We start from the raw sequence: 25,482 nt of genomic DNA on the forward strand, positions 1-25,482 counted from the left end.
ATCTCAGGGGGTTTAGGAAATATTTTAAAAAAATTAAACAAATGGAAGCAAAACCTTAATTAACTGTTGACACCACCTCCGCCAACATAAAAAATAACTATGTCTTGCTTCCCGATATAGTGGGCCAAATAACATAAATTGATATATGTCATATACTGCATTTTCTATAAATTGTTGCATCTGAAGTAAATGACTGGAATTGTAAGTGCCACTGACCTTTGCTGGTACTAGCCAAGTCACAAATGTTGGCATTGTACCACCATGGAAAAGCTGAGAAGCATAACCCAATAAACCTTTTAATTACCTTGTTATGTTTTAATGTTGCTATCTGTTGAATATTATTAATTTTTCCTAAGGACAATAAACAGTTGATTGAATCAATCAGTAGCACAACTTTTAAGAGATGGCAACTTATACAATGCTTTAATAAATTGTCCTTTTCTGTATTTTTTGCAAAACTGAAGCATAACAAGTCTGGCTGCCTTTGCTCTAAAGTACAATTTATCTTACAAGACAGATGTCTCAGATGAGTATAATGTGTGCTATTTATCTTACAAGACAGATGTCTCAGGTGAGCATAATGTGTGCTATTTATCTTACAAGACAGATGTCCCGGTGGAGTATCATGTGTACATTTCTAATTAAAAGACAGTAGTTTCGGATGAGTGTAATGTGTACAATTTATCTTACAAGACAGTTTTATCAGTGGAGTGTTATGTCATGCCTTAGTGTCTTAGGCAATAAAAGCAAAGTCCAAACATAAAGACACTTTGCCATACCGACAAAAAAGAGCACTGTCAATAGTATATTATACACCTATCTTGTGTTCGATAGTCCTCTATGTAGGCACTAGAAGGATATGGTTGACCACAGAGATTCTTGACCAAATAGTCTATTTGACCTCGACCTTTGATCAAGATGTGTGCAGAAGCCGTTGGTTTTTTTTTACAACACTTACCACCAATGTGACCAATGACCTTTAGACACCAAAATCATTAGACCTTCTTATCACCCCAATTGCAAGTCATCCACAAAGTTTGGTCAAGGAACTTGACCTAGAAAAATGCAGCTATCCAGTGAATGTAAGTGACATTCTTTACTGTAGCACATTTCCAAGAAATATCAGAGAAAAAATGTCAATGATTTGCTATGGGAATAGAATAAGATGCACTTATATCTCATGGACTCAAATAATGCTGTTATAACCTTAAAAATCATTCATGTTAAATTCCCAATTAAAAACTTAATTTGTCACAAAATGAAAAAATAACATTTATTCACCTTCAAGACATTCTGTTGGTCAAATCTGAGGTGGTCTGGAAAACCCATGATCCCTCCTTGGTAGACAACGTGTCTGGCAGGTTGTCGCTCTTTTGGTAGTTTGAACAGACGATATGTGACAGATGCGTATTTAATATCACCTGTATAATTTAGAAATGCATATTCATGTAATGTCTCAGCTACATAAATATTATTGATTAATGTTTGATTAATACAATCAGTCAAGAGGCAAAGGTGGATATAATATTATTCATGTTACTTCTATTAATCTACACACCATGCATACTATCAATTAACAAACTGAAGGTAATCTGGTTGTACAACAATTTTCATGTGGTTGCTACGGAAACTCAATACTTGCAAGGGAGGCCTTTGAAAACTAAACTTTGAACCATGGCAGAAAGTGTATCCTACAACATATTATTTTAATTTATCTGTAAGTATTGGATTAGATATCAGCTAGATCTGCATTAATTTACTAAAATATATATGTTGCAACTGAAAAACAAAATGTCTAAGCTAACAAAGTTTAAAACTTATAAAACTTAGAATTTTTTCTAATAGAACGAAAATCTAATCAGGTTATCTGTTTATTCATGAAAGTTAATTTTCATCTGTAAACCTAAAGTAGGTTCTGCTTAAGTATATAAGCAAGCTTTTCAGTAAAAAGAAAGCCAATTCCAAACTTTTTTAAAACATGCAAAAATACCAAAAATAATGCTAAAACAGCCTTAAAATCAAATCAGGTCATCTACATTTGATTTGTCTATTTCGAGTGGTTTTTGCTTAATTGTAATAACAAAGATTTTTGTAAAAGAAGTTCAAGATGAAAAATGCACAAAATACTTTAGTTGCTTTAATGATCTAATAATCAAATCAGAGCAATTATTTATGCATTTAAATATGACTACCAAGTTTGATTTGTGTTTCTCAAGTGGTCTTTGCCTAATTGTGCTAATAAGGTTTTTGTCAGAAAAGTCAGGTCCAATATACAAATATAAATATTAATTTGTCTACATCAGGTGGCTTTGTTTAATCATTCTAATAGGATTTTATCAAACACTCTCCATTCCAAAAGTTCAAACATGTGTTAAAAAATGAAAAATTTGCTGTAACTGACTAAAAATCCAAACAGGTCACATAAAATGAATCAGGTCATGTACATATGAAAGTAATTATGAATACCAAGTTTTACATATCTATATCAAGCAGTTTTTCTCTAACTGTACTAAGAAGGATTTCTTCGAAAATAGTCTCCATTCCAAAAGTTCAAAAACATGTATTAGCAATTGTTATAATGGTCCAAAAATATAAGTAATGTATTTGAAATGTGTATACAAATATGCCAAGTTTCATCTGTCTGTATTTGACATGTGTATACAAATATGCCAAGTTTCATCTGTCTGTATTTGACATGTGTATACAAATATGCCAAGTTTCATCTGTCTGTATTTGAAATGTGTATACAAATATGAAAAGTTTCATCTGTCTGTATTTGAAATGTGTATACAAATATGCCAAGTTTCATCTGTCTGTCTTGATTGGTTTTTGTGCCATCCTGATGATGACAATCTCTGGATGGACAGTGGGATTGACAGACAGAACAAAATCAAAAAGTTCTATGGTGGGGGAATAAAGTTACATTTTCCTCCTGGCTGCTACCATTTGGCAACAGGTTGCACCATAAGCAGAAAGAGTTGTTAAGGAAGCTAATAAAAACACAACTTTAGTATAACATATCCTTAGAAACTGATCATCTCATGAAACAAATTTCATCTACTGTAATTAAGTATTTTCAACTGTTAGTCCATGGATTGCAGACTGTCTTTAATGAGTATCCCTTTGGTGCAGTCATAAGCAAATTCATATGTAATTCAATGAGAGATTGAGAGCAAAAAGTCCAAGAAAGAATAAAATAAAAATGTTCACTGTAATTTAACTTACTAAATAATATACAATTAATACTTATTAACATATAGTCTCAGCTTTCCATGAAATTTGCTTTACTAATAGGTGTAAAAAAGGTATACTACATTTAGATTACTACTTGGAACCTAAGACCCAAGACAGCATTTCAAGCAGCTATGATACTTATACCTACATTAAAATTAATACTGGGGACTTAAGGTAGCTTTTCAAGCAGCTGTGACACCTAATACATATACATTAAGATTAATGCTGGAGACCTAAGACAACATTTCAAGCAGCTATGATACTTATATCTACAATAAGATTACTACTGTGGACTTAGGATAGATTTTCAAATGGGTAAGACACTTAATACATCTACATTAAGATTAACACTGGGGACCTAACACAACATTTCAAGCAGCTATGATACTTAATACATCTACATTAAAATTACTAGTGGGGATCTAAGGCAGTTTTTCAAACAGCAGTGATACTTACATCTATATTAAGATTACTTCTGGAAACCTAAGGGAGCTTTCCAAGCAGTTATGATACTAGAAACATCTACATTAATGTTACTACTAGTGACCTAAGACAACATTTCAAGCAGCTATAATACTTATTTCTACAATAAAATACTACTGGGGACTCAAGAGAGCTTTTCAAGCAGATGTGATATTTGATACAGCTATATTAAGATTATTACATGGAACCTAAGACAACATTTCAAACACCTGTGATACTTAATCTATATTAAGGTTACTACTGGGGACTTAAGACAGTTTTTCAAATGGCAATGATTCTTAATACATCTACATTAATATTACTACTGGGGACCTAAGACAGTTTTGCAAACTGCAATGATACCTGCATCTACATTAAGATTACTTCTGGGGCCCATAGACATTTCAAGCAGCTATGATACTTGATACAGCTACATTATGATTGCTACTGGGAACTTAGACAACATTTCAAGCAGCTACGATACTTAATACATCTACATTAAGATTACTACTGGGGACCTAAGACAAATTTTCAAACAGCAATGTTACTTAATACATCTACATACTTTTTCATGCAGTGATACATCAAAGTCTTACCTAGTTTCTGTTTAAAGTCTTCTTGATCCACTAACATTGGGGATGCCGTGATAAGCCTGGGTCGACTGAAACCAATCTCTTCAGCAAGGGAATATAGATCTTTCCAATACAAGGCACCTGCCAAACCTTCTCCTGTGATAATTCAGAAACATAAAACTGCAATACATGTAAATGGAACAATAGACAAGAAAAACTATCAATGTTGGTATATTTGGATTTGGCAAGTCTGTCAAAATGGCATTCCTCATGATGCATTTGTATGTAATGCTGCATTACAGTGCAGGCAATAGTGTTCAAGAAAGTAAACATAATGAAGCCTAAGGTGATTAACTTCACTGGCTGACAGAAATGCCTTTCTAATTTTGATTACAAACTGAGATCACATAGTCAATGATCTTAAATAGAAAATGTAAAGAAGAGCAGACAAATCGTCAGCAGAAACACTTCTGCATTTATTTGAGATGTACTGCTCACATACAACTATCTTTGAGGCAGTTTATACAACTGATTTTCATAGAGGCAATCGATAGGCTAGGTAGTCCGACATAAGCATCCACCATTTCACAGATTATTTAATTGGCTAACAATAGCCATACTGACATAATTTTAAGTCCTGCAAGCGCTGCTGTTAGAGAGGCTATTTTGCTAACTTGCATAGGCAAAGTACACAGGTATATCAAAGAGGTGCATACTAAAGAAACAAAAGTGATCACTTTTGTTGCTTGAATGACAATGTTTAATGCAATTTTATTAAAGGCATTGTTTATTTCAAGTTGGATTTTACTCATATCTGATATCAATCCCAGTGTCATAGTCATGGAAGGCATCAGTGAGCATGGAAGAGACTATTTTACTGAAGAGAGATGGGGCAAACACAGTACCTTACTTGACTCCACTGGTGACTGGGAAATGTTCAGATGACTCATCATCTTCCCTAACACAAGCAAGTATGCCATCATGAAGTTGCCAAGCGAATTATTCTAGGTAACCAAATTTTGCCATGATCTTGGCAAAGCCTCTATGACTGACTGTGTCAAAGGCTTTTGTAAGGTTGATGAATGTTATATACATGATGGAGTTCTGTTCCTGGCATTTCTCCTGGAGTTGATGAACTGCAAACACCCTATCTGTGGTTCTTCATAATTTCCTGAAGTAACATGATGTACAAGTCAATATAGCACCATTCTGGCAAGGAATTTGCTGACTGTTTATAGCTAGGAGATGACCCAATTGATGCATACTTGTACTCCTGTGGTATAGTTCCTTGAGTCCACATTAACTGGAAGAGCGCAGTCAGTTTCTGTGCCATGTGTGAGCCTCCAGTTTCGCAGACTTTTGCTGGTATAGCATCCGTTCCAGGTGCTTTGTCATTTTATAGCAGGTCAATTGATTTCCCAGTTTCAGACAATAATGGAGGATCAGCAAGTGATATTTTGTTTTCCATTTGGAACAGTCGATCAATTGCCTCCTCACTGTTCTACCCATCTTTGCAGCATCTTTTCTTTGTCAGTGAGCAGTGTGGTGTTGTTGTCAGCACTCAATATTGGAGATGTTCCTGATGACTGTCACCCATGGATTGTCTTCAAGGTATTATATAAATTCTTCATGTCATTCCCATTTGTGTGGAACTGAATCTCATCTGTCTTGTTGCTCTGCCATGAGTCTTGTAATTCTCAGAGTTTGCATTGGACATTCCTTTTGATGTTTTTGAAAACTGCATTTTGAGATGAAGTCCTGTCTACTAAACAGGCCTTTTGATGCTGGTGTTTTATATTCAGTCATCTCTGTATGGCAGCATTGTTCTTGTCAAACCAATCTTGATGTTTACCTGTGGTTTGACCAATGGTTTTGGATCCAGCTGAGTACACAGAATCTCTAATGAATGCCCCGACATTCTCAGAGTTCACATGAATTGTTTCTAGTTGGCTGCACAGTTCTTCAACAAATGTGTTTTACACTCTTCTGTTTCTTTTCACATACAACAAACAACATATCAAAATTAGTCATCCTGGAGTGTACAATATCAACAGCAACCAAGCAACAGGAAAATGCATGAAGGCAGAGCTCGGTCAACAAGATAAAACTGCTGTTGCATGCTTCAAACTCCCTCACAGCAATGCAAAGGAAAAAAGATCATTTTCTAGGCTGACACAAATTCAACATCTGGCAAGTTAATCCAGTCACTAATGGCACTTGCATCAACTCCACACCTACCACTGAATTGGGAGCAGTAAAAATTTAATTCCCTTGTCCAACAGATTTTTAAATTCGTTTTGTGTCTGTCTGTTTGTGTGGTGATGATATTTCACAATGTTCAAGGTCTCTTTGGTTTTCTAGGGGGGAGGGGTTGTTAAAAAAATTCACATACCGATCATCACCCACCACCTCAAAAAGTAAATGGTCAGTTCCTAAGTATACCAACTATTTTCAGTTTCAAAATGCAAGAAATGCTTCAAAGGGAATAAATATTCTATTTTTTTTTAACCTGACTTGAATTTCCAGTAAAAAACTTCTATGGCATTATATGGACAGATAACAAGATTCGAAATTGTACATTTTTTAACACGTGCACTAATCCTCCTTGGGATGTAAAAACACACTTTTTGAGTTTCAAAAAAATGTAATGATCTCTGGGAGGTTAGTGGATGACAATAAAAACAATAAAATATTAATGTCATTTACCTGTTTCAATATCCTATAATATTCAAATATTCTCAATTCTATTTACAGAAATAGTAACATATTTTGTGATTCATTGCAATACAATATTAAACTGACAGACTGAATTATGAGTGAGCAAACATTCGAACCTACCCCAAAGAACTTCATCATGATGAACACACTCTGGAACTCTTCTGTCAGCATACATGTCACTGAAGTACAGCTCTCCTCCAACCTGGAGTTAGGAATAAAAAGATTATATAATCAATAATATATGAAAAAAGTGTCCAAGCAACACAGATGCCCCTGCAAATATGATGCAAATAAAAGGTAAAATCCTATATGTCAAAAAGGGACTGTACATAACATGACAAAGACAAATTTGACCACTGTCTTAAAACTAAATCTAAAACCTAATTATAAAATTTGCTACAATTTATTAAATCCTACACAACAGGATCACCACCTGATTGTAACATATTCAACACGACGATTTTACAATCTATTATTTATTAAATTATTACATAATTTATACACTGATAAAGAATAACCTTGATCTGACATGATGTGACAGATGTGCGAAACAAGATAAGATCCCTCCATAGATATGGTGGGGGCATGAAAAGCAAAGCCAGTACATATATTTTATTTGCTGTTGAATCATCATAATTCATTATATAAAAATGATTCAGATGATCATAAGATTACAAAACTGTTAAAAAGATTGATAAAGCCATATGGAAATAGTTAAAAAGGATGATAGAGCCAGATGGAAATAGTTAAAAAGGTTGATAAAGCCAGATGGAAATAGTTAAAATAGTTGATAGAGCCAGATGGAAACTGTTAAAAGGGTTGATAGAGCCATAAGGAAACTTAAAAAGGTTGATAGAGCCAGATGGAATAGTTAGAAACTTAAAGGTTGATAAAGCCAGATGGAAATAGTTAAAAAAGGTTGATAAAGCCAGATGGAAATAGTTAAAAAGTTTGATAAAGCCAGATGGAAATAGTTAAAAATGTTGATAAAGCCAGATGGAAACTCTTAAAATGGTTGATAAAGCCAGATGGACACAGTTAAAAGGGTTGATAGGGCCATAAGAAAACTGTTAAAAAGGTTGATTGAGCCAGATGTAAATAGTTAAAAAGGTTGATAATGCCAGATGTAAATAGTTAAAAAGGCTGATAAAGCCAGATGGAAATAGTCAAAATGGTTGATAAAGCCAGATGGAAATAGTTAAAAATGTTGGCAAAGCCAAATGGAAACTGTTAAAAAGGTTGATAGAACCATATGGAAGCTGTTAAAAAGGTTGATAGAACCATATGGGAATAGTTAAAAAGGTTGACAGAGCCAGATAGAAATAGTTAAAAAGATTGATAAAGCCAGATGGAAACTGTTAAAAGGGCTGATTGAGCCATAAGGAAACTGTTAAAACGGTTGATAGGCCCAGATGGAAATACTTGTAGTTAAAAAGGTTGGTAGAGCCAGATGTAAATAGTTAAAAAGGTTGATAAAGCCAGATGGAAATAGGTAAAAAGGTTGATAAAGCCAGATAGAAACTGTTAAAAGGGTTGATATAGCCATAAGGAAATTAAATAGATTGATAGAAACAGATTGAAATAGTTAGAAAGGTTGATAGAGCAGATGGAAATAGTTAAAATGTTGATAAAGCCAGATGGAAATAGATAAAAAGGTTGAAAAAGCCAGATGGAAATAGTTAAAAAGGTTGATAGAACCATATGGAAACCATTAGAAAGGTTGATAGAACCATATGGAAACTGTTAAAAAGGTTGAAAGAGCCATATGGAAACTGTTCTTAATGTTGATTGAGCCATATAGAAACTTTAAAAGGTTGATAAAGGAATACTGAAACTGTTAAAAAGGTTTACAAAACAAGATCTCTGGGAAATGCCAGGTCTGTGTGGGCAAAATAGACAATAACTGTACTTCATTTTAATATGAACAATTATTCATCTTTCTGTATGTCTCATGGTCCTTATTATGATTGCTATTCCACACAAAAAACTCAGTTTTACTGGATTTCATCTTACAACTCTATGGCAACCAAAAGGGAATTATTTTAGAAGAGTTAAATGGAGAAAACACCCTCTTTATCAAGGGGTTCATTATTTACTGACTTTAAGGGCATTCAATCAATATATATATATATATATATATATATATATATATATATATATATATATATATATATATTAAGGAATTATTCACCTTGCCTACATGAACTACCCAATTTAGGATCTCATAACTGCAAAATATGTGATGACCATATATGTATTTCAGTTATACCCAATTATGAATCGTACAACTTAGAATTAGGTGATGACTTTGTATGTATTTCAGTTATACCCAATTATGACTCATACAAACTGAGAATTAAGTGATGAATATACATGTGTTTCAGATACAATATAGTTGGGATTCACAGTAGTTCAACTGGTAGAGTATCAAACTTGTAATCCAAGGGTCATGCATTCATTTCCTTATCAGGCCAAAGTGCATTGGCTGCTTTGGTGGCTCTTTGAAAGGCCCTTATCTCCGATTTCCTGGGCATTATGCAGCCAACAATGTGTTCAACTAAACTCTGACAAAAAACTTAATTAAGATTTTAAAATGACCTTGACTATCCAATCAAATGGGAGGATTGGAATGCATAAATCAGGTCAATACTTACTGAGTATGACAGCAATATTTCAAATAATTTTAAGATTATAGCCACACATAAAACCTCTGAAAACCTTATCGACAATGGATAACAATGATGATACAGACAGTCAAAATGAGTGATAAATATGTTGTCTCCACTAAAACAGGGGATGCAACTTAGACGTACTCTTCCCATGGCCAGGTGGATGCAGACAGCAGTCTTAGAGACGATATATAAACAAGTTCTAGGAAATGACCACTTATACTTGCACCTGCTGGAAGAGATACAAAACTGAAGTCATAGTGGTGCAAAGTGGTCACCCCAGCCTTAGAGCTATCCAAGTATCATAATGAATTATTAATGCAATATTACATCGTTAACACCATTTGATGACAACTATCACAAATACTCATAATGTAAAACCTAACTATACCTTCAGAACTTTGTATGCTTCTTTTAGCACGCTTTTCTTATCTGGACAAAGGCATATGACACAGTTTGATCTGGAAAAAAGGTTAAGTTGAAAACAAAAAGAGTCACGTGCGACAAATGCTCCAATGGCCAAAATCAATCTCCTGGACTTTAAGGTAAGGCTGATTTTATTTCTTCTTTCTAGTTGCTGAGGGCTGAAACCATCTCTGCCATTCTGAAGCAATAACAAGGTTTTCAAGATGGCTGTGATGGCTGCATTATATGTAAGATATGTACTATTTTCATTCAGGACCTAATAGATATCATAATAAACCTCTAGCAAAAATCCATAGAGATATGATCATCCATTTAGGAATGAAACCAATAACAAGATGGCTGCCATGGTGCTTATAGTGGCTGCCAGATCAGCATAATTTTCTTTTAGTGCCAACTAAATACCAGAAGTCTTCAGGTGAAAACCTGATGTTGACATGATCTTTCTGTTAGAAGAAGCAATAAAAAGATATTAAATATGACTTCTATGGTATCCATATTTGATGTCAGGCTGGCACCATTTTTATTTAGCAGCAATTAGCATCACAAAAAATCATTTTGATGAAAACTCCATCTTGATATCATTATCAATCCAAGAGGAATATCAATAAAAAGATTTTTGAAGAGGTCAGATCAGAACCATTTTCATTTAGGACCAATTAAACATCATAAGAAGTTTTCTGGTGAAAACCTAATATCGATAAATGTCTCAGTTCAGAAGGAATAGAAATACAGTGTAATAGGATTTTCAAGACGGCTGCCATGACAGCTATACTGTATGTAAAATTCGAACTATTTCAATTTAAGGCAATCTTAACATCATATTAAATCACTTTTAGTGGACCAAATCAATGTCCATTCTTGAGAAGTAGCAATAAGATTCTCAGGATGAGAAAGATAGCATCAGTGTTGGATGTCCAAGTACACAATTTATAATTATAAACTTATTGGTATTGTTTCTACACCTTTTTCAAATAATCAAGTCCCTAAATTGTCAGAGGCATCATATACAGCACAAAAAAGTCATTCATAGGAGAAATTTTCCGACATTAGTGAAGGAGGGTCTGATAACTACTTGCAAAGCAAGCTATTTTCACTTAATGATTCCCTCATTTTTCTATTATTAACTATTACTGACTGAATTATGCTTTAATCACAACACTGTTATCTTGATCAGACTTTCAAGTATCATAAGGAAAATAGAAATAGTAAGAAATTTTTTTATATTTACCATTCTGCCATATAGATAATAGAAAATGAAAATATTAAAATATATATTACCTTATTTTGAACAAGTGAAACACAAAATAAATGGGCACCTAATTTATAATATTTTAAATGGTTTGTGGTGTGAGGGGACTAACTGAACAAAAGACAAAAAGACATGAAAGTATCATTATTTACTTGAGACAAAACTGTAGGCTAATTTAAATCTGTTAATGGCATTTGACACACAGTACCTTATGTACAGTAGTTGATCCACAATACAGTATGTACAGTTGTAGATCAGTTAATCAATTTCTGATACACAGTACAGTATGTACAGTTGTAGAATAGTTAATGACATGCTAATAACAACACAGCATGACTGTACAGTTCTAAATCAATTAATGACATGCTGATACACAGTACAGGATGTACAGTCGTAAATCAGTTAAAGACATAATTATACATAATACAGTATGTATAGCTGTAGAGCAGTTAATGGCATTACTGTTAGATAATACAGTATGTACAGTTGTAGATCAGTTAATGGCATGCTGATGCATAGTACAGTTTGTACAGTGATGTCATTGGCTGTTTAATGACATTGTAAATCAGTTAATGACATCCTGATAGATAATACAGGATGGGCAGGTAGATCAGTTAAAGGTGTGCTGATACAAAGTAGAGTAAGTACTGTTGTAGATCAGTTAAGAACATGCTGATAAAGTTAATAGTTTGCATATACATACAACAGTAGGTACAGCTGTAGACTGAGTTAATGGCATGCTTATACATAAAACAGTGGGTGCAGCTGTAGATCAGTTAATGGCATTACTGTTAGATAATACAGTATGTACAGCTGTAGATCAGTTAATGGCACACTAAAACAGCAGGTAAAGCTTTAGTTCAGTTAACAGATTGCATATACATAAAAAATAGGTACAGTTGTCAATCAGTGAACAGCATGCTGATGTATAGTAGATTATGTACAAATGCAGAACAGTTAATGACATGCTGATACATAATACAGTAATACCTGTCCAGGATCTCCATGTACAGCTTTATTGATTATATAGTGTTATGACCTGTTATGATAGACCACCTATCTTGAAAGACCATTACGTTTAGGCAGAAGGGGTGGTCTTTCAAGACAGGTTCTACTCTACAGCATGTACAGTTGTTGATCAGTGATACATAGTATAGTATAACAAAGAAAAAACACTGATGAAACATGAATCCCCATCTGTAGTGCCTAAACACAGACCTAAATATAAAAATTAACTGAATGGACACATGGAAAGACAGGGGAAAAGGGTTACAATATGCAGCTACCACATTCATGATGGGCATAAAAAATAAACAAAATTAAAAACTTTTTAAGTCTTCACACAAGAATTTATATAATGCACACTGTATTCGAAATACATTAATTTATATAATACATACTGTATTCAAAATATGGCCATGCAGAGACATAGTACTAATGACTTGGGAAAATCTCTTAAGGAAAATAAGCATACATAATGATATCCTGCGAGTCTTCTGGAATGCCTGCTTCGGTCAATTTTTCAATGTACCCTTGAATAAACTTCACATTGGGAGTGCTGTAACCAAATTTATCTGTGTGGTAGTCAATGTAATCTCTGGCAACTTTCAACTGAAATAATGGGGAGAAAAGATTGCATGTACATATTACTGTTGTAAAACATTTTTTGCAACCAGAAAATGTATGGCAATGGTTCATTTAAGTACGATTGGCATCGAAAATACTGATTAAAATATAATATCACTAGGACTCCAGTGACTGCTTTGTCTTACCCACTCACATTCTGCATCTTCAGACTGTCACTTTATCATGGAAATTAGGTCATTATAATGTTAGCTACTTTTGATTGCAATGAACAATAATCTCCATAACAAGTGAACCCATGTTGTATGAAGAATGTTCAAGGAAGAACTCTATATATATATAATATTTAATTGTTACGTATATCTGATTCAATATAGTTATATTAATTTTAATTTTAATTTAATTGTTTGTCAGTTTTAAATTTTTTATTCTATTATAATGCAAATTTTTTCACTAGAGATGATACTTCTTCAGAAAATTGTTTGACCTTGACTGTTAGTTTATAAACACCAGGTGTTGATCCAAATTCTGACCGTGATTCAAAATTAGTAAACAAAGTTATATTTTATTTTAAAATGATTGGTTGTTGTCAAGGTCATGATGGGATTATGTGGGTTAAGAAGTAAACACTTTTTTATTCTGGGAATAAAATCATTGGTCTAATCAAAGGCCATATTCTGTATACGTGTTATAAACATGATCACGTGACCCCCCTTTTATTTCGCAAATCTGGTTTTTCCATAACTAATCATTTGTTAGTTTTAATAGAGATGTGTAGAGAGAGATTTCTCAGTTTTGAGCTTTTCATATTGATGTTAAGTTAATTTGTTGTAGCCAGATTTGAGCTATAATTTTCTTCAGATCAGTTGGATTTCAAAAGGATTAATTCTTTATTCTCTGGAAATATTTGAAGAGTGCTCACAGATTTTGGAAAGACATTGTTTACAAGTTTAATTTGGATTTCCAATACCGGAGTGCCATTATTTGTATTTCTACAAGGAACTGTAGATAAGCACAGTACTGACTACAGCATATGGCATCATCATCCATCTTGGATTGTACATCAGGATTCGAATTTGAAATCATTAGAACATTTATTATTAGGACTTTTGTAATTTAATTCGTGGATTATTCTTAGATTATTTTTGGATTTGATTCTTGAAACCATAAATTCTTCTCCTTTTTTCATTTTTACAGAATTTTCCAAAACAAAAATTATTTGTTAAATTTTAAAAAGCTTGTTGTTTTCACTCTTTCTGTCTTACTGTTTATTCGAGACTAAACACATAACATAATATAGAAGAAAGATATAAACACTAGAGTTGTTATTAAAGCCGAATTAAAAATATTACCAGAAAGGAAAGGGTTTTGGAAGTTTAATAACTGTTGCAAGATGCAGAAAATGCCAAACACCTATCGTATTGCAAAACAATATGCTGAAAAACCCACTTCTGGATGCTGAAAAACCCACTTCTGGATTCATATCATGAATGCCAGATAAATCAGCCATTTTTTTTTCAAATCATTGTGGATTACCTTTTGTTTCTTCAAGGCATCTTAAAAGTTAAAATCTTTTACTTTTGCAACCAGAGGCAAAAACAAAATACCAGGAAATTCAATTTAAGTATACCATATGGCAAATAAAGAAAAGTAGTTAGAAAATAGGTTATAACCTAAATGCATGCAAAAAGACTGATCAAGATGCAAAGTTTATAAAACTTTACAGGCAATAAGGTGCCTTGTATCATGCATGAACAAACTGCCTTTGAAATCACCTGTTCATCTGTCATGTCAATGCCAGTTACAAAGCCATTCTGGCCAACCAACTTGCTCAAGGCAAAACAGTCACGCCCACTTCCACTGCCAAGGTCAAGGACATGCATGCCCTCCAGCTTCTCTGGAATCACCAGTCCACACCCATAATATCTACAATAATAAATCATAGTAATTAACATTCATCAAGTAATATTCACTATTTCATATGCATACATTTATAGAGAAAAATATGGTTAATGTCAAGAGGTACCTCTACCAATGTTGTAAATTATATGGTATTTAGTTTTTCAGAATCAAAAAGGAAGGTATGTGTTCTCAACAATGACATGAATATCAAATAGTAAGAATATTACCTTTAAATCTCTGTGGAACTATGATATTATTTTAAATCTTGGTTTTTTCATATATGGAACAAATTACTTTTCAAACATCATACATAATTTTGTTCTTAACATTAAAGGAAGTTTTCAATAGTCATATACAGTCAAACTTGTTCAAACAATCACCTTTACTCAGCAGTCACCTGTTCATAACAACCATTCTAATTTCCCCTCCAGCAAATTTGCCTTATAAATGTCTTGTACTTAAGAGTCACCTGCCTTTAGTGGTCATCAACCAGGTGTTTCCTACCTAAACAATGCTTTCCCCCAAGCAAACTGAATTTTTTTTCACAAGGAAGGCATTGATTGGATAAGGGAGTATCATGTGAATTCATGTGCAAATATTTCTTATCTTTCTTGTACTCCATGCTCCAGCATAACTCAATATGTCAAATTTGAAAGCGATACAGTTTGTATTACTATGGTATAGGATCGAAGCAATTCATTTGCTGGTTGATAGGAAAAGAAGTTGTGTTATTGAAGCAGAAGCTGAAGTCACCTTTTGCATCAGTGAGTCAGGTATAGTTAGATATCTACATCAATTTGCCTCTGAATTAAAACTGTCTCTGAAGAAAACGTCTGTCTCTGAAAAGAGATACGAGTCACATCCCTTTTCATTAAGGTCAGGGGTCATTCAGTGTCCAAAAATGTGTCTGTAACGGCAGAGAAAGTTTCAGTTTATGGGTGACAATCGATAGCCATAAATAGCTTCTTTTGATTTCCTGTTTATCAAAGATTTCTCACATAAGCCAACTGTCTTTTGATCATAGCAAGCTGAGCAACTGTCTAACCCAGATATTGTTTTTATATCATGAACATACTAATACCATTGGATATATTTAAACTAGTGATAATTTCACTAATAGGATGGATTAAAGCAAGTAAAATAAAGTAATCTTCTGTGGAACATAAATTTGGGACAGAACAACATTTACCTGCAGCTATGATTTTGTTGTACAGTATACATATAACAAAAATAATAATAATAATAATAATAATAATAATGATAATGATATTCAATACATGTTATATGTTCCAAAACCAATTTTGAATGGTGAACCTGTATGCAGTGGTCATCTGATCACAATGGGCCTTTTCCCATGAACGACCACTAGTTACGGTTTTGACTGTGTGTGCCAATACTTGTACACAAGACATCTCTGTTTTCTATGCTTAAAATACATTTAGATTTAGAAGTACAGTATAACCCTGCTATAGCATGCTCCATTATAACATGAATTCAGATATAACATGGTCATGGCATGGCTACCAAAATTTTATATACATGTATTTTTCATGCACACAAAAAAAAATCTTTCTGAAAAATATGAAAACAAACGTACAAAGTTTATTACCATTTTGGGGAAGAGATCACGCATAAATTACACACAACAATCATGGAGTGGCTCCTGAAATTTTATATATATTTTTCTTGTACACCAAAAAATACTTTTTTCTTCTTAAAAGTACGAAAAATGAAGTGTAAAATGTTTATTCTAGGATCACGTAGGGCTTTGCCAATGTCACAAACTGCAATTTTATTTTCCTTATTGGCGGCAAAATATACCATCTGGTGATTTTTTTTTATTGGCGACATTGTTGGCTGTTTAAACTTGTATATACAACCATTAGTTTGGAGTGGAGAAATTCAGAGGCCCCATTAAAGGAAGCCACAAACGTGATATAAAATAGACTGAAATTTATCTATAGTTACATAAACAATTTATATGTCCATATTGACAAACCATCTTAACAGCGCATTGTTACATCATAATCTGCTTATGTTGACATCGAGCATGAGTATTGTATGTTGTGAGATATCCGCTTTTTTTGTTGTTGATATTTCTGGTAGTGGAGATCAACCAGACGAGGCATTATCTCAAAATCTATCTTTTGTCAGATTTTCGGCTGCTCCCTAGTAATTAATATATTTACATAGACTGACATTTGTGTGTGGATGGTATGTAAAATTCCTCTTCTTTCCACTCAGAATTAAATCCTTCAGATCACCCACATTTTCTGTACTAATTCTTGTCATCAGACAAGAACACCTGCGTCTCTATCGTCTGTTGCCTTTGTTAAAATGAGTGGAAGGCAGCATCACTCTGCTACCACAAATTTTTTTTTTTTTTAAAATCTTACTTGTTGGTTTATTGAATAGGCAGGGAGGAACTGTAACTACAATCGACCAACAATGGCCAATTCCTTTTTTAAAAATGTACCCAGATAAAATAGTTTGCTGAATTTTCAGAGAAAACATTACCTTTGAAGCACCGACTATTATGAAAACATACTAAGCAAATGGAAATGGGCATTTGTTTGGTTCTCCAAAGCTGGCCTTTAAAGGTGACTTCAATAATGCATGAACATTTCTTCAAGGAAAGCTGACTACAATCTTCAATAAATGCAAAGAACTTTTCTTCAAAGAAGTCAGTACCAAACTTAAATAAAAGCAATGAAATCTGACGCATCTTTTCATTTTCCAACGTGACTGGAACACGTTTACTGTGCTGTGAAAGTTTCCTTTTTGCAGGGAAAAAGTTTGTGCTTACGAATACTACTAACAGCCGCTTAAAACGCAAACTAACTTTTACCGACTTGGGATGGAAAGTAAATGTGCTTCATCATTCGTTATGTGACTGTGCTATGTTTATCCAGTGAATCCAGACCAATATGACCTGTGACAAAATTATTGAATATTTTAAATCTGTGTGCATTTTTTGGATGGAATTAGTTCTATTGTGGATTCAATGTATGTGATGAGATTTGTGGGTGAGTACACGGTGTTGATACTCTGTTCTTGCTATACATAAGACATGTATATATAAACGGTATACAGAGGGGCCCAGAGTGGTCAAAAGTGCTCACTGTTATGGATCACTGCCATCTCACCTCTGTCTGTGTGGGTTCGAGTCTTGGATTCAGCTAATGTCGTTATGTGAGAAAGCTTGCCAGTAGCTTCTAGTGGGTCGGTGGTTCTTTCCAGGGTTTTCCCAGGTTCTTCCTCCACCATTTATACTGGCCGCCATGTATAGCCTATCTTGTTCTAAAAAATGGCATTAAACCCTGCAACAACAACATAAATAGTATACACATATATGTACCAGTCTGTGGTTCTCTAAATAAAGCAAAATATTATATACGCCTTATCTACAGGTGTATTTCCCATTTAATATGCATCGATTTAAGATGGTAACTGTGCTAATGAAGCATGTATTTTATCGCCCGCATTTATTACCACCCACCCACATGCACATTTTTGGGGGTACATGCATTATTTTCTTCAGCTAATTGACCTGGTTGCTTATAACACAGTTCAGTCAATAACACGGTAGAGTTCCATGGCTCCCAGCTACCGTGTTATAGGAGGGTCACACTGTACTGGTATGTCATATAAATGTGTGTGTGTGTGTGTGCCACTAAGTCTGAAGAAAAACATTCTTATATTCAGATCTAATATTATGAACCAAACCTCTCCCTCGATAACTCATGCACAGTGGGTCCAAAAACATAGTCTGCACTATAAGCAAGGGCACAAGTTACTGAGGGACCTAAAGCAAAATAATAGTAAGTGATGGGAATCTCAGCTAGACAAAGATATCAAAACACAGTCGGCACATAATTGGGTTCACAAAGAAACACTCGTGGACGTAGCTGTTGCAGTAGATTGACACATTTTGTTTAAATACAAGAGGGCATGTTGCATTTATGATGATTATACTTAAACTAAATTAAAGATGGAGCTAAAACATAAATGTCATTTGATGAAAAACTTGTTTCTGGTATTTATTTATTAAAGTACTGCCTCCACTAGACGTGACATTTTAATGGATTGATATGTAATTGAGTATCATTATTTATGGTGTACTATGTCGTTTGAAAAGGAAATGCAACAAAAGTATATGACTTTTTGTTAAAGGTTGATAATTTCATAATGTTGATTAAAATTTCCAGGTCCTAACTACTGTTTTTGACAATAAACTGAGCAATATATCAAAGTCTCAGTTACCAGTTTAGATCATAATTTTCTTCAAATTCAACAAATAGGGATCAATCAAAGGGTTTTTTTCTGGTTAAAAAAATAGGATCCACACTGACCCTGTATAATAAGTGGGTTCACAAGTTATCAGGGTGCGAGTTATCGAGGAAGTGGTGTAATAAGTAAATATCATGGTTGGGAAAAAGAACAGATATGAAAAGTGGTTTATCAGGAATGCTTATAATACTTCATCCCAAATGTTTTATTTCACTTTAAGTGGAAATGTTGCTTTAAATATAACAGTTGTCAGCAAGTAGATGCCCACAAGACAGCCGTGTTTCTGTGGGGTCAGTCAGGCCCAGCAACCTAGTTTTGGTATGAAAGCATTGGCTTAATCCCAAGGTTTGTTGAGGTTAAATTGCCGATCTGATGACTGATGTGAATATGGGATAACTTCATTCAGTTACGGATTTTTATTACTAAAAATAGGGAACTTATATTGATATTTTTTATTCTTTTATTTTTGTCAATCAAAGAAATATGTGAATTTTTTACGTTACAATATAATTATAATTTCTTCCATAATATCTGACACCAATCAGTACCATTATATCCTCCATTCTAAACCCAAGACGTGTATCCAGGATCCAAAATATTTTGTTGTTATATATAGACTACTTATCACAAACTTATCTTTGTAAAACAATTTACTTGTCAATTATTATTAACATTCCTAACTAGAGTAGACAATGTTTGCTTTAAAAGAAGTGATGAACACACAGATGGATGTACAGACAGACGGACATCACATACAACACAGTATCACCAAAACGCAAATATACATCAGGATCATACCTTGATGTCACCTCTTCGTGCACCTGGGACATAGCTTCCTTTACATGTCTGGGCATCACATTTTGGCCAGAAATGCATGCTGGTGTCTTGAGGTCCTCTGTTTTATTTAAAACTTTTCCATAATAATCTTTCACTGAATCAAATATTTTCTCCTTGTCTGTTGCCATTCTTCAACCTGTAACAACAAAAATCAATGTAGACCACATATTTAATTACCTGCCCTGTCTGCCTGTCAATCTGCATGTGTTCTCAAAGATAAACCATTCAACTCAGACATGTATCTTTTTCTCAGAGGACAATGCTGTCGTAAGTTCCTCACATTATGCAGGGTTCAATTTTCCCATGATTCAATATTTTTAACTGGCTGCAGATACAGTATATGCAAATCTGTAACTAATCAATCACATGCAAGGTCCTGTTTCTAAATGCCTCCACCAACATCATGGGTGAGAGCTGCGAAATAGTGCAACATATCTCAGGATGGGCTGTTCAATGGCAGTCCCCTACAGAAGAAGCTCTTTGCAGGTAAAATACCGGTATATCCAAAAATCCCCCCACCCCCATTTTCCAGAAGTATTCAGAAAAAGCTAAGTTTGACCCCACACCAAAGAATATGTAACAGCATACCTATCCATAATTCTAAGTACGATGACAACAAGATATTATGTGGAAGAAAAAGAAATAATACAGACAAGCTCATTACATGTATCTTGTTTCTATATAACGTCATTTTTGCATAAAGTTTCAAATATTTTTGGCCTAATAATTTAGCATGTCAAATGGTGGATTTATAGATGGATGAGAGGGGTAGACTGTACTGACTCCCTTTTCTAGCTAAAATAGCACACAGTTTGGTAGAATTACTACTGTAAACAAACTGAACCACTGTTCTCACCATCAAACTTAATAGTAAAGATTCTAGATTTGCACCGACATGTTTTAGTGATGATTCTAGATTTGCACCGACATGTTTTAGTGATGATTCTAGATTTGCACTGACATGTTTTAGTGATGATTCTAGATTTGCACCGACATGTTTAAGTGATGATTCTAGATTTGCACAGACATGTTTTAGTGACCTAACTGTAAAATCAATATTATGACAAGAAACAAAGTATTAGAATTTTATTTTTCACCTTTACCTAAATCACTTTGCTGGTTCTAAAGAAGGTATTAGTAATAACTATGCACACTTGACCTTGTCAACATTGAAACTATTGCCATTTTGGTATTCAATTTTGCATTGGAAAACTGAAATTTATTGTTGGATAAGACATTTTTTTCACAAAATCTTAAATCTTCAGTGTCGTGCTTACTTTCTTAGCATCTATATCCCAAACTGAAACAGTACTTACTTTCTTAGCATCTATATCCCAAACTGAAACAGTACTTACTTTCTAAGCATATATATCCCAACTAAAACAGTACTTAATTTCTTAGCATCTATATCCCAAACTGAAACAGTACTTACTTTCTTGGCATCTATATCCCAAACTGAAACAGTACTTACTTTCTAAGCATATATATCCCAAACTGAAACAGTACTTACTTTCTTAGCATCTATATCCCAAACTGAAACAGGACTTACTTTCTTAGCATCTATATCCCAAACTGAAACAGTACTTACTTTCTTAGCATCTATATCCCAAACTGAAACAGATCTTAATGAAAATTACACAGAACTGCAAACATTTTGAACACATACAAGACTGGCAATATGGTCAAATGCTCATATCACGACTAGATATGGTTCATTTAAAACTTTCTACTCATCTGCATATTTATTTTCAACACTTTGATTTGTGATTTCATTTATATCCTGATAGCTAGATAAAACTGTTTGAAGTAAAAATTGTCAGTTTACACAACAGCACTCAACATCACATCAAAGTACATTAAATAGCACATGCCATTGGAATTCCAGTTCACACAACAGCACTTATCCTTATATCAATGGACATTAAAAAGCACAGGCCATGGGAATTCCAGCTTACACAAAAGCTCTTATCTTCACATCAATGGACATTAAAAAGCACATGCCATGGGAATTCCAGTTTACACAACAGCACTTATCATTACACCAAGGGACATTAAACAGCACAGGCCATGGGAATTCCAGTTTACACAACAGTACTCATCATTACATCAGTTTACATTAAATAGCACATGCCATGGGAATTCCAGTTTACACAACAGTACTCATCATTACATCAGTTTACATTAAATAGCACATGCCATGGGAATTCCAGCTTACACAAAAGCTCTTATCTTCACATCAATGGACATTAAAAAGCACAGGCCATGGGAATTCCAGTTTACACAACAGCACTTATCATTACACCAATGGACATTAAACAGCACAGGCCATGGGAATTCCAATTTACACAACAGCACTTATCATTACACCAAGGCACATTATATGGCACAGGCCATGGGAATTCCAGCTTACACAACAGCACTCATTATGAGAACAAGAAATATAATATAGCACTGGGCATGGAAATTCCAGACAGCTTCCACATATCACACATATCCTTTTACTATGCAAATGTACTCTATGTGGCTGGTTGAGCAGTAAGATCAATGGCACAGCCATATTGAAAAAGCCCAAAAACTTGAAATCTAACTGTGCTTTCCTAATTGTCCAGCAGAAGTAAACAGTAATTATTATTTATGTTTCAACGTGATATTATGACTTAAATATTTTGCTATTATTTTGTATAAAAATAACTATTTACTTTTCCCCTCTATTGTAATACATGTATCTTTTTTATGCCATGAGGAAACTGGCAATGGAAAAATCACATTTTGCTATTCTTAAAAGATATTTTTCAAATTTTGAAAGAAATGTTTGCAATCAAATACCAGTATTGCTATCTTATTAACAATATCCAGCTATCTGTTTGTTTTACTAATTACAAAACTGTAGTTTTATTTATAAACATAATGGTCACCCAACCAAGAATAGAATGCACTGAGTTTCAATAAGACAAGCAGAGATACTGTTCTTAGCATGATGTCATTGGTGACAATCTTCGTTCAGCAGTTATCACTGATAATAATGTCTTTTAATGTCAACTTACTTTCAGGACATCAACCGCCAACAGAAGAACATACTGTAAAATCTGGACACTCATTTTGCCCTTACTTCTGACTCCTTTTTTTCACATGTTGCGAACGTACCATTTTAAAAATAACAATCAAAAATTCAAATGAAACATTATGTATATATATATATATATATATATATATATATATATATATATATATATATTAGATTGAAGTAAGCAACAACTCATTAAATCTTTACTATATTTTAAATTGTGAAGTGTACAGAAAGACACAATTATATCATAAAACACAGTTTGTTGAAAGTTTATTGTCTATACCAGAGTAGCATGCCAATAGACAATTGTTATTTGGCTCCTTCTAATACAAACACAAAATCTTTCTTCAAAGAGTAACATCCATTATTCTTGTAATATACACCTCACAACCCAATTTCATTTCCTGGTTTCACTACAGTGAAAATATCCAGATGTGAAACAAGGTATTATTTTGTTCATGAAAATGAGCAAGCTGTCTGATTTTATAATCTTACATTGCTAAAAAATTTCTTAATCATCTTGTTTATTCTCTTTTGTTTCTGCATTCACAAGCTTTATAATTCTCGCATCTCTCTCTTCTTTGAACATTTGCTCATTCATTTGTTTTCATACCTATTCTCTCACTTTGCTCTTCTGCCTGTTTGTCCATTTATTTGTTTGCACATTCCTTTTCTTTATTTATATTAATTTAAAATCACAAACTGAATTAAATTATTACAAGCAGCTTAAGATAAATTAATTCAGAAAGGACCAACTGTCAGTACAACTGTAATGCACATTGTGATAAATGAATTGATACTTCCTTCGAAGACAAGAAAACTACAGAAGACTTCATGAAAAAATATGCCCAGGGTTTGAAAATCTCAAACTGACTTTTTAAATGCAGTCTCTACAGTCTCTCTCCATATTAAACAATATTTACCCTGTCCAGTCATGTATTCTTTATCATATAAAAAATTATATTGAAGTTTGTCTCAAAACTGTTTAGTTCACCTTGTAAGAATAGGTTGTCATAACTACAGATGATTTTCTCATAAATAATGACACATTTTTATGTAGTCAATAACTCGTCTAAAGACACACATGGATTGACAAATTCATTCATTTTATTTTCTTAAAATTTTGTCATCCCCAACCCCCACAAAAATTGAGAAAATGGCCCTTCCCCTTAATGAGAAAGGTAACGTTTCCACACACCTTCTGAAAATGGCCCAACTTCCACATTGTGGGGCAGTAGTTAAGCCTCTGATTTAAAATGGATTTTCATCGCCCTCTATGAAGATTAATTTTCTGTTGCAATTTATGGGTAACTTTACCTAGAGAACGATTTTGATGAGGATGAACAAAAGAAATTCATTAATATAAAAAGATCACACTTGAAATCTCTGAAATGATTAAACTTTTAAAGCATAACCAGTCCATAAATTTATCACAATATAACTTACTATATTAGAACAAGAAAACCATATTACTCTCATCAGAAAATAGTCTTTGACGATTAACTACTTTTTTTTTTATGCCTACGTTTAGCACTAATATTAGTACCCCATCTCCTACCACAACAAATCAAATGGCGGCTACGACATCGTAGCTACCTACATTTTCCTTGGAAAAGTTTTTTTTTTAATATTAAGACTTATCTATTTTTGTTGGACAATTCTTTATCATTAATGTTTGTAATAACTTAACTTTGACCCGGCATGATAATGCCAGTATTATATATTTGAATAACAAATACAAACTTGCGTTTTACTTTTAATTACGCATGATCTTTAACCTCGAAAATAAGTTACTAAACCACAAAACGGTAAATAAATCACTCAAGTACAGGTCTCTGTATATCCTACAACAATTCATGTCATGTAATATGAATTATACAAGAAAACATACCTATCATAAATTTCCTAACGAATATTTGATCAAGTCAAGTTCTGACGAAATGCGACAATATTCAGTTTTAGCAGTAGCTGTACGTCTGAAATTTATAACTCTTTAAGTTTCAACGGGAGGTAACTGAGTCCAACTTTTTTATTCATCTATGTTACAAAAAAGTATCATTGACCGGAATGCTAGCATTAGGCGAAATAAATATAACTTCTTTTCTTTTTGAGTATGTGTTTTACACACTGTCATAACGAGTAATGTTAGATTGTCAACTTGAGAGGGACTGAAACAGGGGCACATAATACGCCGTTGCATTTAAGAGAGATAACTCTGCTGGAACTAGACAGGGCAAAGATTTCTCCAGTCACAAGATTTAGTTTCAATAACGTGTGTCCCAGTTTTAAGAAATCATGAAAAATACAAAACATAATCTAGTTACGAATTAACAATATCTATCATGTTGCTAAGATACTTAACTTCTTAAAACCTGATAGAAACTCTAACTCTTACATAATGCATCATTCATTGCTATTTTATGTATTTACTTATTTTTGTTTGTTTCTGAACATTATGTTTCTACACTTTTA

At 33.5% G+C, this 25,482-nt stretch overlaps 1 protein-coding gene across 2 annotated transcripts in view; it reads right to left on the reverse strand.

Annotated features, from left to right (window-relative positions):
- The window catches only part of LOC149773810 (arsenite methyltransferase-like), a 41,530-nt gene extending 16,529 nt beyond the window's left edge, over positions 1 to 25,001 (reverse strand). The window contains exons 1-8 of one of the 2 annotated variants that reach the window (XM_089945985.1): positions 24,902 to 25,001; positions 19,905 to 20,079; positions 14,690 to 14,840; positions 12,805 to 12,941; positions 10,047 to 10,116; positions 7,107 to 7,188; positions 4,293 to 4,424; positions 1,282 to 1,421 (exon numbers count right to left, since the gene is read on the reverse strand). In XM_089945985.1, coding sequence (XP_089802111.1) covers positions 1,282 to 1,421; positions 4,293 to 4,424; positions 7,107 to 7,188; positions 10,047 to 10,116; positions 12,805 to 12,941; positions 14,690 to 14,840; positions 19,905 to 20,071 — 879 coding nt within the window. In that variant the 5' untranslated portion in view covers positions 20,072 to 20,079; positions 24,902 to 25,001. The remainder of the gene's footprint in view (positions 1 to 1,281; positions 1,422 to 4,292; positions 4,425 to 7,106; positions 7,189 to 10,046; positions 10,117 to 12,804; positions 12,942 to 14,689; positions 14,841 to 19,904; positions 20,080 to 24,901) is intronic. The other variant, XM_089945986.1, reaches the window with a different exon arrangement.
- Positions 25,002 to 25,482: the final 481 nt, after the last annotated feature.

The sequence above is a fragment of the Sinohyriopsis cumingii genome, unplaced genomic scaffold (genome assembly GCF_028554795.1).
Source record: "Sinohyriopsis cumingii isolate HCF-2022 unplaced genomic scaffold, ASM2855479v2 utg000552l, whole genome shotgun sequence".
Taxonomy (NCBI): Eukaryota; Metazoa; Mollusca; class Bivalvia; order Unionida; family Unionidae; genus Sinohyriopsis; species Sinohyriopsis cumingii.